The 16,524-nt window shown below is 38.4% G+C and overlaps 1 protein-coding gene across 1 annotated transcript; it reads left to right on the top strand.

The window, feature by feature from the left end:
* Positions 1–4,032: 4,032 nt before the first annotated feature.
* On the top strand, positions 4,033–5,889 carry LOC127130639 (uncharacterized). The gene is made up of 4 exons (XM_051059609.1): positions 4,033–4,239; positions 4,342–4,407; positions 4,451–5,569; positions 5,665–5,889. The coding sequence occupies exons 1-4, from the start codon at positions 4,033–4,035 to the stop codon at positions 5,887–5,889; spliced, it is 1,617 nt and encodes a 538-aa protein (XP_050915566.1).
* Positions 5,890–16,524: the final 10,635 nt, after the last annotated feature.

Below are 16,524 nucleotides of genomic sequence, written 5' to 3' on the forward strand. Positions count from 1 at the left end.
TGACCTAGACCTAAAAATGCAAGAGATGCAATGCAAAGTAAATTAAAAGACCAAAGATAAAAGTGGGACAAAATTAGGATATGACAACAAGCTCTTTCGTGAACTTCGACGAGTACCAGGCCAATTTCATGCTCTCCCAGACACTTCAGCATTGGGGAGGCTCTCCCTATTTTTTAAAGTTTTTCTGCAAGAAGGATGTACTTGGCGGCCTATTTTTGCACCTTCATTGCTTCTCCTTAATCTGGTGGGAGTCCCTCCTCCTATAGGTATTGTAGTATAGGCAAGATTCAACTAGACTCAAGGATAACTTCCATATAGTAAACTTCACCTGCCTTAATGTTGGGGGAGGCAGGAGTCTCCTTGTGAAGATATTTTATCAGTTGAGCTTCTTTGGCCTAGTATTATCTAGAGACTTGGTTAACGACTAACTAGGAATCCCTTTTGGCTTTCAATCGGGAGGCTATCACCCATAGGGTGAAGATCATGCAGAAAATGATGGCTTCGTACTCTACCTAATTTTTGCTAGCTTTGAACTCAAACTTCAGTGCTTGTTATATCAGTATGTCGCCAGATACTTCCAAGATTATTCACGCTTCGCTCCCCTTCATGTTTGAGGCACCATCAACTAATAATGTCCACTATGGGGGCGTCTATTCGTCTACAGGCGAGCTAAATTATGCTACAAAATCTTACATGGCTTAGGATTTAATGCTTCCTCTAGGGACGTACTAGATAACGTACTCTAAAAGTTCTAGTTCCCAGGACACCATTCTTCCTTCCGGATTTGGTTTTTTCAAGAATTGTCGAACAAGATAATTGGTTTTCACGAGGATCTTGTGACCTTAGAAACAGGGTTGCAACATTCTCGATCCTTTGACATCTTGTTTCGGTGCCTCTGATCACCTTGCTTACAAAATACATGGGCCTTTCTGCTTTATCTGTCTCATGGACGAGTACTTAGCTCATCGCCTGATTTATAACTAAGAGTTAGAGTAGTGCTTATGATTCCTCTCAAACGAGCGAGAATGGGCGGTGATGTGTGAAAGGATTTTATCTTTGAGAAATCCTCATTGCATGTTGCAGTCCACTCAAACCTCTCTTTCTTCTTCACTTTCTTGATGTTGGTATGGCTTCTCATATCTATGACGACCTGACATTTATCCGAATTGGCTTCAATTTCCCTCTTCATCGGCATATACTCGAAAAATTTCCCAACTTGAACCCCGAAAGAGAATGTAGCGGGATTCAAGTGCATGTTTTACTTACTAACTAACTGCAAGATATCCTCAAAGTATGCAGCATGACTGCATCCTTCAATGGTTTTCACTATCATGTCGTCAACATAGACCTCTAGGTTCCACCTGATCCGGTGGGAGAATACAATGTCTATGAGCTGCTGTTAGGTGGCGTCTGCATTCTTGAGGCCGAAGGGAATGATATTATAGCAGTAGTTACCATGAGTTAACATGAAAGCCATCTTGGAGGCGTCTAAAGGATCCATGTGAATCTAGTTTTACTCTAAGTAGGCATCCATGAAACTCAATGTGTGATAGCATGAGGACCCATCAAATCAGACAATCAATGTCTGGTAGGGGATATGGGTCCTTAGGTCTAACGATATTTAGGTCGGTGAAGTCCATGCACATGCGCCACTTGTTCGCAGCTTTCCTCACTAACACCATATATCTAACTAGGTAGGATATTTTATTTCCTTGACAAACCCGACGTTGGATAGCTTTCCTACTTCCTCTTTAATGGTGGCTTCTCCTCGATAACTTTCTGCTTCCTCTATGCCATTGACTTGGCAGAAGGATCGACGGTGAGGCAGTGACAAATCACTCTAGTGTCTATTCTGAGCATGTCAAAGGGAGCCTAGGCAAACAAGTTGACGTTTTTAATGAGTTGGTTGACTAGCTCGTGTTCTTCTTCCCCCGTAAGCGAAGTGCATATCTTTGTCACTTGATGGGTTGAGGGGCTTGTCGAAACTTCATTCAATTTTTTTGTGGGCATGAGTTTCTCGTTATCAACACCCAACTTGGGATCCCATCAATCAATGCATGCATATAGGGCTTCCGGGAAGAGGGCGTCCACAAGGGCGAGCTCTTCTTTTTCTGCTGCCAGGCTTCTTTGGTAACACTCTTGAGCACTTTTTTGGTGTCCTCGAATTGTCCCGACATGCCCACCAGGCAACATGTACTTCAGAACCAGATATCAGGTGGAAATAATTTCATCTAATGCATTGATTACGATTTGGCCTAGGATGATGTTGTATGGCGACAAGGCGTCTACTATGAGATAGTTGACTTCGATCTCCTTGGTGTTTATTCCCTAAACACATGTTGTTTCTAACGTTATGTGGCGCTTCACTTGTATTTGTTCACTTGAAATTCTTATTAAGAAACCCTTGAAGGTTTGATTTTGTTGGGGTCAAGCTGAAGCCTATAGAAAGTAACCCATAACAGAACGTCATTAGAACTCCTAGGACCTATCAGGACTCGCTTAATGTCCCAGTTGTCATGTTGCATAGTGATCACTAGTGGGTCATTATCATGAATGAGGATTCTGATGGAATCACTGCCAACGAAGGTGATGTCGATTTCTAATTCTCCATGTTCCCTCATGAGGAACGCTAGGGGTATGATGTCTGTGGTCAACACTGAAGTATTTACATCGGGGGGAGTTGGAACTTCCTCCACCAGTGAAACCCCATGATATAGTTTTGACCCTAGAACATAGAAATTTGTAAGCCATCATTTGATGAAGATGTAAAAGATGATAATGAAAGAGGTGTGAACCAAGTTAGTTTTACCAGGACTCTATGGTGGACGCCACTATACTTAACAAAAAGTACAGGTGTGTGTGGTATCCCTACGTGAGTAGAGAATACTCAGATGCCTTAGTAAACGAGGGTGGTTAGGGCTTGCACGCGAGGGAGAGAGGCCCTTTCTGGTGATGTTTACGCTAGTAAGAGAGGTAAACTCACGTGAGGTGAGAGGTTCAGTGTTATGCGCAATGCGGGTTAAGTTATGATATGTCTTTCTCCCATTTGGGGAATAAGTATGTATATAGATAGACCTTTGCGCCTAGGGTTTCTTTAGAAATGATAATTGCCCACTCAGTCAATGGTGTAAATGATGGACCCTCACTTTCTAGGAGAATGTGGATTAGTTATTGAGTCTGACTTCTCTCTGACTAAAAAACATGTTTTCCCACGTTTCCCATAATTGGACGAGTGAGAGGCACTTGGGGCGATGCGATTCCTAACCGGGAGCGGCACATAGTCATCGCCCTTTTTGAGGGTTACTACCCTCCCGTCTTTACTAGGCCTTTTATAAATATACCGATACAATATCCATTTATTTTAGCATAATTGTAGATGTTTGTCTCTATACATATTTTGTAGATTTTTACTTTATTCAATGTGAATATTTTTTTTTACGGATATTCACGAGATATAAATCCAATTATCATCCATAATCAATTGTTATCAATTAAATAATATTTTATAAAAATATTAAAAATTTAAATATCCTTAAATTATTAGAATTATAAGTTTTTTTTTTTTACAAAAGAACAATTATAAGATTTTTATACGTGAAGAGTCACGAATTTAGAATGATAGAAAAAAAATCAAAATTCAATGATTAAAGATTTACACATTATAGAAACTGCTACTATTGCTTTGCATAAATAAATAAAACAATGGCCTTATGCCCTTATTACTATCACACACAAAAAAACATTAAATGCTACATTAATTTCTGAAGAGTTAATCCACATCATCACATCACAAATATATATTTGAACAGCTTTCACAATATGATAGAATACCGAGGTTTTAGTGAATAGCTTGCAAAACAAACTATGTGCGATGTGAAATGTAACATTGATTCAATCATTCAAACAAAAAAGAATTTGTGTCGTGTTTTTTTCTAGTTTCTCATATTCTATCTGAGTATGTCACATTGGTGGGAAGCAAGAAAGTGAAAGAAAATCCAAGGAACTGTTTTCAGCGTTTCAAATTCAAGAAACATGGCCTCTTCGAGTACCACACAACCTCAGGTTCAACAGCAGCAACCTCAGGTTCAACAGCAGCAACCTCAAGATCAACAGCAACCTCAGGTTCAACAGCAGCAACCTCAAGATCAACAACAACCTCAGGTTCAACAGCAGCAACCTCAAGATCAACAGCAACCTCAGGTTCAACAGCAGCAACCTCAAGATCAACAGCAACCTCAGGTTCAACAGCAGCAACCTCTTCACATTGAAGTCTTGTTTCTTTCTTTCTTTCTTTCTGCCTTTCATTTTGTTTCTTTAATCTTACAATATTCTTGATTACAGAAAACTATACAAATTCCTTACAGTTCTATAATGCTGCTATTTAATGGCATTGGTTTATCCTATTGCGTGTTTAATCTATACAAGGCTAAAGCGAACATGGTTGTTTCAGGGTTCACTGGTAGCACAAGCAGTGAGATGGATATTCAAGATTCTTTTCTACTCGCAACTGCTGTTGATTTCTGTCTTGGTGATTCTCGTCACCAGATATGATCGTACCTCAGACTCTTCAACAACCCACCATTTCCACCCTGACAAGTGGTACCCTCCACTTCTAGCATCAACACTATGTGCAGGAATTCTTGGTTTTACATGGCATTGTATCATTTCATGTTACCCGAAAAAGGCACTCATAGCAGCATTTTGGTTGAGTCCACTGTTAACATTGGTAATGGGATTTATGTTCATGTCAATCGGTACTCCATGGAGTTTGATACCCGGTTTAGGATCTTTCTCATTTGCATTGTTCCAATCAATCTATGGATGTCGGGTCAATAGGAGTAACATGATCAAATACACCGCCAAAATGTTTCAAGATTTAATACGTTTTCTTCCTGCAAAGACCAAGTGTTTGGCATTCTTATCCATCACCGTCGGTACCCTTTACTGCTGTTTTCTGGTGTATGGAATTGGAGGCGCAAGAAGGGATATCGGAAACAGAACCATACATGCATACATATACATCTTACTGATCATTCTGAGCCTTGGATGGACAATGCAGGTTATGAAGAATGCAATGCAAGTCACAATTTCATGGGTCCAGTATACAGGTTTTACCAATCATATAGGCACCAACATTAGAGCTGCATTTCGCGACACAATCAAACACTTAATCGGAAGTGTTTCTCTAGGCTCCATCCTCGTCCCGGTCATCGAACTCTTCCGAGATTTTGCACGATTATTAAATCTTTATATATGTAAAGATGATTGTTCATGCGCAATGGAACTTGCAGCGCATCTTACGACTTGGGGGAATATATGGGGTTTTGTGCAAGTTGGAGCTTATCGCAAAGGTTTTGTGCAAGCATCTTCCGATACTTGGGAGATGTTCATGAATAGAGTTGGATTACTGGAACTGATAGATTTGGATATCACTGGTACATTCTGTTTCCTGAGTGGTGTTGCAGTAGGTGCAATCTGTTGTCTTGTGTGTGGAATTTGGAGTCTGATAGTGTACAAAGACTATACCATGGAACTATCCATTTATGCTTTCATCATTGGCTATTTCATTGTAAGAATTTAGTTACAATTATTGGATACAAACTATCTTTTGTATATTACTTGTGTGGCTAACATATAAAACATTGTTGGACTGTGTGTTTGCAGTGTCGGTTGGCAATTGCGTGGCCACAAGCATCTGTTTCAGCTTACTATGTAGCCTACGCGCAGAATCCAGAGAACTTTCCATGTCGATTTACTATTGAAGAACGCTTGAACCAGCTTCGCATAGCTTCACAAAGTCCAAGTACACCAGAGAGGGAGGCAATTCAGGAGGAGTTTCGCAGAATTATACGAAATCAACCAGATGAAGATAATAGGATAGGACACTGATTACTTTACTTACTGTTGATGTAGTCTTCAAATAGGATCAGTTCTTTGATAATGTTGGTACTTTACTCATCTACATGAATAAAGATGAAAAATATGGTTTTTTGATGTTGAATAAAGTTTTCCTTGGTTTTTGTGTATTTTGTGTAAAAGAGATAGAGATAAAACGTTAGACATCATGTATACTCGGAGTCTGTATTTTGATGTTCAAATAGCACATAGTTGAAGCATGATCAAATACTAGATTTTGTTATAAGTAACACTCATTCAAAATGCCTTTTTTAGTTAATTGAAGCAGTAGCTCGTGCGTAAAACTTGCATAAAATCAACTATAAGTAACTTTCGTGTAAATTTATTTAAGTAACAGGAAATAGAACATACCTAGGTAACGAACTTTAACGATGATGCCCTGGCTTTCCACTATGGAGTCAATATATAGACCAGAACCAGCACAAGTGGCGCAAAGCATGGCACATTTGGTAACGAATAACTGTTACCATTTGGTCTTGTTTGATCGGGCATGATGTTTGCAATAAATAAATTGATAGAATAGAATATTTTGTTATTATTAGTCATAATTAGTTTCTTATAATTATGTTGTATCATAATTATATAGTTGATCAAATATTACACATTGATGTATATATATTCTATTTAGATCAATGAGAAAGACACGATTTCCATTATCTTACATGGTATCAATCATAACTGATCTCTCTCTCTAAAAAAAAGCAAACGCAGAAACGTGTTTCTTCTTCTCCCTCATTCAGTCTGCCGCCGCATGCTTCTTCTTCCTCCTTGAAGTTTGTCACCGCAACAGGACTACCGTACTCTGTACCACCGCCGCCAAACACAAGAACCACCATATTCTCCCGCCTTCCGCCTCTGTTCGCGTCGCCGTCGTCGCACCTGCAGCCATGAATGAATCAGACCATTCAGAACACAGTGGCGCCGATACCCACAAATCCACCGCCGATACCCACAAATCCACCGCCGATACCCACAAATCCGTCGATACTGGTGATTCCGACCAGCCCAAGAACACCACGTTTTGAGGTTCCAAATCGGAGTTTCATCCCGCACTTGCTGTCTCCAATATTAGGAACCACATTCATATTATTCTTGAGATGGAAAAAGATCAATATGGTACTTGGGCCGAGCTTTTCCACATCCATGCTCGCTCACATCAAGTCCTGCATCACATCGTTCCATCTATCGGAAAAGAGCCACCAGCCATTACCGACGCCAACCATGAACAATGGTCCACTCTTGATGTCACCGTTCTTTAGTGGATTTATTCCACTATTTCTATCGATTTGCTGACCATTATTCTAGAATCCAACTCCACTGCAATGGAAGCATGGAATCGCTTGGAAAATATTTTTCAGGACAACCAAAATGTTCAAGTTGTCACTCTTGAGCAAGAGTTTTCTAACACTCGTATGGAGGATTTTCCCAATGTCTCAGCTTACTGTCAGCGTCTTAAGATGCTTTTTGATCAGTTGAGAAATGTCGGTTCCCCTGTCAACAATCATCATCTGGTCCTTCAGCTGATCTCTGGTCTCCCAGAAGCTTACCGCAGTGTTGCTACTTTGATTCGCTAGAGCAACCCTCTTCCATCAATCTATCAGGTTCGTTCCATGCTCACTTTGGAAGAAGCCGGTATGGCTAAGATGGCAAACACAGACTTTCATGCTGCTATGCACACCACTCAGCTGAAACCTACTAAAGACACCTCTCAGCGTGGCAATCGCCGCCCCGACAACCGTTCTCACTCCCGTGGCAACCAGGGTCACGGAGAGGGACGTGGTAACCGCAGTGCACCTCAGTCTGGAGCTCCCAGCGCTCCCTCACCTTGGTCCACTCCTTCTTGGTAACAACAACATCAGTACCCAACCTGACAACCATGGGGTTGGACTCCACCACCATGGACTATGCCACTGTGTCCGTATCCCACCTCTCAGTGGACACGCCCTACCGGTCCTCCTAAGCAGCCAGGAATTCTAGGACAACGTCCTCAGGTGTATGCAACATCTACCTCATCTCAGATACCGACAGACATTGAGACCGTAATGCACATCATGTCACTCCACACTCCTGACAATCAGTGGTACATGGACACGGGCGCAACATCTCACACAGCTGCATCACAAGGTAATCTCTCATCTTATTTTCTAGTAAGTAATTCAAATCAGAAAGTCATTGTAGGCAGTGGCCATGGAATTCCAATTCACGGCACCGGACACACACAAATAACCACATCTCACCAACCCCTTCACCTTAACCATGTCCTGCATGCTCCAAAAATCATTAAAAATTTAATTTCTGTGAGACGACTCACCGCTGACAATAATGTTTTTGTTTCCTTTGATCCTTTTGGTTTTACTGTCTCTGATTTTCAGACGGCTATCACCCTTCTCAGATGTGACAGTCATGGAGATCTTTATCCAGTTACCACTCCTCCCAGTTTTTCCGGTCTCACATCCAGTCTTTGGCATAGTCGTCTTGGTCATCCTGGCGTGTCTATTTTGAATTCCCTTCGCAAAAATAAGTTCATATGTTGTAAACCTTTTAATTCTTTTGTCTTTTGTGACTATTGTGTTTTTGGCAAACAAGTTAAATTGCCATTTTTTTATTCTCAAACTACGACTTTGATGCCTTTTGACATTTTACATAGTGATTTATGGACGTCTCCAATTTTAAGTTCTGTTGGTCATAAATATTATGGCTTATTCTTAGATGATTTTACAAACTTCTTGTGGACTTTTCCTATTAGCAAAAAATCTCATGTATTTGAAACGTTCAAGTCACTTACTCAACTCATTCAAACTCAATTTTGCAAAAAGTCAAAACATTTCAATGTGACAATGGCGGTGAATATATTAATGAGCTTTTTCAAAAATATTGCACTGATCATGGTCTAGTTTTTCGTTTCTCTTGTCCCCACACATCCTCATAAAATGGGAAAGCGGAACGCAAAATAAGAACCATTAATAATATGATACGCACTATGCTAGCTCATTCTTCTGTTCCCCCCTCGTTTTGGCATCATGCTCTCCACATGGCAACTTACCTGTTAAATATTATTCCCTGTAAAACACTTCATAATCATTCACCAACACAACTCATGTATCATCGCGATCCCACCTACACACATCTCAGAGTCTTTGGTTGTCTATGTTATCCATTATTCCTGTCATCTATAATTCATAAGTTACAATCACGCTCTACTCCGTGTGTCTTCTTGGGTTATCCGTCGAATCATAGAGGTTATAAGTGTTTTGATTTGTCTAATAGAAAATTAATAATTTCGAGACATGTTATCTTTGATGAAACTCAATTTCCCTTCACCAAGATACACTCCCCCTCACCTCACTCTCATCAATTCCTAGATGATGACCTTCACCCCTACCTTATACATCAGTGGCAAAATCAAATTTTACCACATGTTGCACATAACCAACCAACACCCACAATCCCAATTGACCAACCACTACCCTCAATAAACCAACAATCATCATCTCCTACCTCTTCGATCAACACACCCATTACAATAAACTCTCCATCACCACCACCAATTCAACTGCATCCACCTCCACCTACACGAACCATCACCACCTGAAGCATGAAAGGCATTGTCAAACCTCGCACGATATTTAACTTATCAATCTCTCACTCTGACCATACCATCTCTCCCATACCTAAAAACCCCCAACTAGCCTTATCAGACCCGAATTGGAAATCCGCAATGCAATCTGAATTTGATGCTCTTATTCGAAATAAGATGTGGGATTTAGTTCCTCGTCCTTGTGATGCTAATCTTATTCGATGTATATGGATTTTTAGGCATAAGAAAAACTCGGATGGCTCCTTTGAGCGTTATAAGGCTCGTCTTGTAGGTGATGGCAGGTTATAGGTTGCAGGTGTGGATTGTGATGAGACTTTTAGCCCCATGGTGAAACCCGCTACCATTCGAACAATGCTTACCATTGCTCTCTCCAAATCCTGGCCCATTCATCAACTGGATGTCCAGAATACCTTTTTACATGGTGATCTTCATGAGACTGTTTACATGCACCAGCCATTGGGTTTCCGTGGCCTCTGTCATCCAGATTATGTATGTTAGTTGAAGAAGTCGTTGTATGGTCTCAAGAAAGCGCCTAGGGCATGGTACCAACGTTTTGCTAACTATGTCGCCACCATTGGCTTTATCCATAGCACATCAGACCACTCCCTCTTCATATATCGACAAGGTTTAGACATGGCCTACATTTTGCTGTATGTAGAGGACATCATCCTCATCACCTCCACTCAGGTCCTCCGCCAATCAATTATGTCACTCTTAGCATTTGAGTTTGCGATGAAGGATTTGGGCCCTCTGAGTTAATTTCTAGGTATTGCAGTATCTCGTCATCCTGATGGCATATTTCTCAGTCAAAACACTTATGCATCAGAGATCATTAAACGTGCTGGCATGGCATCCTATAAACCATCAGCCACTTTTGTTGACACCAAGTAGAAACTCAGCACCTCCTTCGGCACTTCTTATGAGGATCCTTCCTTGTATCGGAGTCTTGCAGGGGCCCTACAGTATCTCACCTTCACTAGACCTGATATATCATATGTTGTTCAACAAGTTTGTATTCACATGCATGCCCCTCGCACGAAACACATGTTTGCTCTTAAGCACATTTTACGCTATGTTCAGGGCACCTTACATTTTGGACTACACTTATCCCCATCTCCCATTATAAAGCTTATCTCCTACACTAACGTTGATTGGGGTGGATGTCCTGATACCAGACGTTCTACATCTGGGTACTGTATTTTTCTAGGTGACAACCTTATTTCTTGGTCTTCCAAAAGGCAGCCAATTCTCTCCCATTCCAGTGCTGAAGCCGAATATAGGGGGGTTGCCAATGTTGTCTCTGAATTGTGTTGGATTCACAATCTTCTCCTATAACTCCATTTTCCTATTCCTCATGCCACTTTGGTGTATGGTGACAATGTTAGTGTCATCTATCTATCTAGTAATCCTGTGCAGCATCACCGTACTAAGTATATTGAGATAGACATTCATTTTGTTTGGGAAAAGGTAGCTCGTAGTCAGGCTCGCGTCCTTCATGTTCCCTCAAGACATTAGATCGCAGACATCTTCACCAAAGGACTTCCTCGCATTCTCTTTGATGATTTTCGGACCAGTCTAAGCGCTTGTGAACCTCCCGCTTCGATTGCGGGGGTGTGATAGAATATAATATTTTATCATAATTAGTCATAATTAGTTTCCTATAATTATGTTGTATCATAATTAGATAGTTGACCAAATGTTACCCATTGATGTATATATATTCTATTCAGATCAATGAGAAGGACACGATTTTCATTATCTTACATAAATGAGTATAAGTATGAGATAAAGTCTATTTCAGTTTGTTAAAAAATGTAAACTAAATCAAAGTATGCACCCATGGAGGATGAAACTCAGATTCTTTGCTCCACAAAGAAATACATTAGCACTTGTATCACTTGGACACATGATAATGTCTATAAAACATGGAAGTCCATACATGTTAAAATTGATATTTTAATTATTATTATTATTATTAAAATAACATTTTTTTAGTAAAATTTAAATATTTATGCTGTCAATTTTTTTAATATAAATATATAATTTATTTTTTAACATAATAAAATTCAATATTCAAATAAAAAATAAATATTAGAAATGTAAAATATTCAAAAAAGAAAGTGTAAAATTCAAAGAGAGTAATTTATAAAAGAAAAAAAAATGGCTAGTGACCAAAATTTCAATCACTAAATTTTTCAAAAAAAATAATTTTATAAAAAGATGTTTCTCTGTGACTGAATATTACGAACACAAAATTTAGTTGTTAATTCGGTTGCTAATTTTATTTAGTGACCGATTTAGTAATTTTTAAAATTTTATTAACATGATGTAAAATTCAGTGGTTAATTTGGTGGATGGAGTGACCAAAAAATTCCGGTCACTAAAAGCGAATTTTCTAGTAGTGTCTTTTAATAATGGTAAAAATCATTTTCAGAATCAAAAAAATTTCATGTCAATTTAGCAGAAAAAAATCAAGAGTCAAAGTCCCATACTCTTGGAAAGAGTTATGCGACACCAACCTCAAAACCCCAAATTTATCATTTTTCTATTTTTTTATGATTTTTTTTTCTGTTTTCATAGTTTTAGAAAATTGCGAAAAAAATCTCAAAATTCTTCATTGACTTAATTAGATTAATTTTTGTGTTTTTGTATTTTTTTTTCTTCTATTTTAATCACTTTTGTTGTTTTGAAATTGTTTTTGCTTAATAGGGCCATTGTCGGTATTATCCTAATTGTTACTGCATTACTGAATGTTCTAGCTACTAGGTCTGGTTATTTCGATTTGTTTGATTTTGAACCTGAAGTTGAAAGAACCTTGCACACACGCCGTAGAGTAAATCAGACTAGCACTAGTTTACCACCCATTAACAATATCAATTATGACTCTGTGTTTTCTCATTCTTTATTTGATTCTGATTTTGACTTTAGCATGGCTGATCAAAGAAATCTTAGAGAACTTGTTGCCCCTTATGTGAATTATAATGCTTTATGTATTGAATATCCTATTATTGATGTACTTTTCGAATTGAAATCTAGTTTAATACACTTGTTGTCAAGGTTTAATGGTCTTGCAGGCGAGGATCCGCATAAGCATCTGAAGCAATTATAGGTTGTGTGCTCTACACCTTTGAGACCTGAAGAAATAATAGAGGATCATATCAAGCTCAAAGCATTCATGTTCTCACTTCAAGGAGTTGTAAAAGATTGGTTATATTATCTTGAGTCGAATTCTGTCACAAGCTAGAATGATCTAAAAAGAGTGTTCCTAGAAGGTTTTTCCCTGCCTCAAGAGCTGCTTCGATCAGAAAAGAAATATGTGGTATTAGATAGGTTGACATGGAGTCATTGGCGGAATATTGGAGGAGATTCAGGTAGTTAGTGTCGAGTTGTCCTCAACACCAGATTTCTGAACAATTGCTAATTCAGTACTTTTACGAAGGTTTGTTACCTATGGACAAAAATATCTAGGATGTTGTTAGTGGAGGAGTCCTTGTTGATAAGACCCCAACTGGAGCTGAGACCCTAATCGAAAACATGTCACTCAACTCACAATAATTCACATCCAGAAGCAACTATGTGCTTCTAACAAAAGGAGTGCATAAAATTCAAGTTTCTCCTTCCAACAAGGCTTTAGAAACCAGACAACTAGCAGTAGGAAGAACTTAAAATGAAATATTATATGGAATTTGCACCTCTCCTGAACACCCAACGGATATTTGTCCTGCCTTGCAAAAGGGTGTAAATTCTAATTTGCCTCAAGCATACGCAGCAAACATCTACAACCCTCAAAGTAGCAACCAATACACGTACAACAACACTCCTGACCTATCCATTAATAGGTACCATTCCAACTAGAGAAACCATCCCAACCTTCGGTATGGGAATCCATCCATACAATAACCTAGTCAACAACAATTGATACTACTGTTGCCACCACTATAAAACACCCCACAAGTAACCACCTTTGCACCTCCCAGACCTTCACTAGAGGACATTGTCAAGCAAATGGTTGTAAATAGTCTCCAATTTTAGGAGTAAACAGATTCTACTATTCAGAACTTACAAACACATATTGGACAACTTGCCACTTTAATAAATATCATGCAGCAAGCTCAATGATCAAACCATCTACCCGCCCAAACAGTAGTAATCCAAAAGACCCTAATGTGAGTGAAATTTCTTTGAGATCCGAAAAGATTTTTGAGCTAGCCCCAACACCAGAAAAAAATAACAAAGATGTTGAGCCCATACTTGAGCCCATACCTAAACTTGATTCTGATGTTGTGGTTGAAGCTGAAAAAGAGAAAAAGGTATGTACCACCAATCCCTTTCCCACAAAGAGCAGTGAAAAATAAAAAGTTGGATGAGGAAGATAAAGATAAAGAGATATTTGACATATTGATAAAGGTGACAGTGAACATTCCACATCTTGATGTGATTAAGCAAATTCTAAAATATGTCAAGTTTCTTAAAGATTTATGTACTCACAATAAAAGATTGAAAAGGAATGAGAGAGTGAATATGGGAAGAAACGTTTATGCCTTCATTCATCCTAAAGCACCTGAAAAATATAAAATTGTGCAAAATATACATCCAAAAGTGCAAGGATCCTGGAACTTTTGTTATTCCATGCATCATTGGTGATAGTAAATGCTAAAATTTCATGTTGGATTTAGGAGCTTCTATTAATTTTATGCCTATTTCTTTTTATAATAATCTTGATCTTGGTCCTTTGCAGAATACAGATCTAACCATTCAATTGACAAACATGAGCAATGTCCACCCTGCTGGAGTAGTAGAAGATGTACTCGTTCAAGTTAATGACTTAATTTTTCCTGCTGATTTTTACATTCTGGACATGGAGGGAGAAACTAAGTCAAAGAGGGAACCCATCATTTTAGGCAGGCTATTCATGAAAATAGAAACAAAAAAATTGATGTTGATGATGGAACAATGTCCATGGAGTTTGGTGATATCGTTGTTAAAATTAACATCTTTGATGTTATGAAACACCCCATGGAAGAACATTTTGTTTTTCACATTAAGTTGCTTTCTGAGTTAGTTGATGATACTTATTATGAGTTGTCATGTGATTTTCCATCATTATCAGACTTTGATGATATTTACTCTTGCGATTCATAGACTGACACTAACCTTTGCTCTGTTTGAGCTTAGATTGATGATGCCTTAAAGGTTGATGTTTTTCATGCAGGTGATGTTATAGATGAAGTTGTTTATGCAGCTCAAGCTCTTCGCATCCCAGCTTCCCCAAACACACCATCCATTGAACAACCTCCTTCCTTAGAGCTTAAACCACATCTTGAACAACTGGAATATGCTTATTTAGAGAGGAATGAAAAGCTACCGGTAATAATTTTTTCTAACCTTAATCTTGATCAAGAAGAAAAGCTTTTGTAGGTTTTGAAGAAGTGTAAGAATGCGATTGGATGGACATTAGCTGACATACCCGGTATTAGCCCTTCCATGTGTATGCATCAGACTCTGCATGAAGAGGGAGCTAAGGTAGTGAGGTAGCCCCAAAGGAGACTTAACCCTTTAATTCTTGATGTTGTGAAGAAAGAGGTAACCAAGTTGTTGCAAGCAAGTATCATATATCCTATCTCTGACAGTAATTGGGTAAGTCCAGTGCAGGTTGTACCTAAGAAATCTGGACTTACAATTGTAAAAAATGAAAATAATGAACTTGTTCCCACTAGAGCTCATAACATTTAGAGAGTTTGTATTGACTACAGGCGGTTAAACCATAAAATTAGAAAGAATCACTTTCCTTTACCCTTTATTGATTAGATGCTTGAGCGGCTGGCTGGTAAATCGTATTATTATTTTCTTGATGGTTTTTCAAGTTATTTTCATATCCATATTACACTAAAGGATCAAGAAAAAACAACTTTCATGTGCCCATTTGGTACATTTTCTTACAGAAGGATGCCATTTGGTCTGTGCAATGCTTCTGGAACGTTCCAGCGATGCATGATTAGTATTTTTGCTGAATTTATTAAAAATTTCATGGAAGTGTTTATGAATGATTTCACTGTTTATGGTTCTTAATTTGATGCATGTTTGAACAGATTAAATATGGTTTTAGAGAGATGCATCAAAACAGACATTGTTTTGAATTATAAAAAAATGTCATTTTATGGTTGAACAAGAATTGTTTTGGGTCACATAATTTCTGAAAAGGGAATTTCAGTAGATCCTGCTAAGATTGATGTGATTTCTACAATGTCTTGCCTGTCTTACATTCATAAGATTCGTTCTTTTCTTGGTCATGCAAGTTTTTACAGGCGCTTCATAAAGGATTTTAGCAAGATAGCTCTTATGTTGTCAAACTTGTTGAAAAATGATATCACTATTGATTTTGATGACAAATGCAAAAAAGGTGTTTGATTCCTTGGAGAAGGTATTGACCTCTACTCCCATCATCCAGTCGCCTAACTAGACCCACCCTTTTGAAATTATGTGTGATGCATCTAACTATGCAGTGGGGGATGTCATAGCAAAAAGAGTTGACAAGGCTGCCCATGTCTTTTATTATGTTTCTAGAACTTTGGATTCTGCACAGGATTATTATACCACTACTGAAAAACAACTTCTAGCTATTATTTTTGCTCTTGATAAATTCATATCATATTTTCTAGGTTCCAAGGTAGTTGTTTTTATTGACCATGCAACTTTAAAGTACTTGTTAAAGAAACCATAACCAAATCCTAATATGGGAATTATCAGCATTGTTGTGTGTGTTTGTTACTGCACTTGATTCATTTTTTTACTGATTTTCCTTCTTTGTATGATTTTGATGACACTTATACTTGTGATGTTTGTATTGATACTCACTTATGTTCAATTTGTACTGAAATTGAAGCTGCTTTACAGAGTGATATTTCTTATAAGATTTCTACTTTCAAACTTGATGTTGCGGATGTAAATGTAGCTCTTGCTGCCAAAATTTGACATCTATTGAGCAACCATCTGCTTTAGAGCTAAAGTCA

Source organism: Lathyrus oleraceus, chromosome 3, assembly GCF_024323335.1.
Source record: "Lathyrus oleraceus cultivar Zhongwan6 chromosome 3, CAAS_Psat_ZW6_1.0, whole genome shotgun sequence".
In the NCBI taxonomy this organism is placed as follows: Eukaryota; Viridiplantae; Streptophyta; class Magnoliopsida; order Fabales; family Fabaceae; genus Lathyrus; species Lathyrus oleraceus.

Bases quoted from the DNA above. Each gene is read 5' to 3' on its own strand.
- LOC127130639 (XM_051059609.1), top strand. From the start codon at position 4,033: ATGGCCTCTTCGAGTACCACACAACCTCAGGTTCAACAGCAGCAACCT. The intron at 4,240-4,341 runs GTTCAACAGCAG...TCTTGATTACAG, and splicing joins AAGATCAACAGCAACCTCAG to AAAACTATACAAATTCCTTA. The intron at 4,408-4,450 runs GTGTTTAATCTA...TGGTTGTTTCAG, and splicing joins GCATTGGTTTATCCTATTGC to GGTTCACTGGTAGCACAAGC.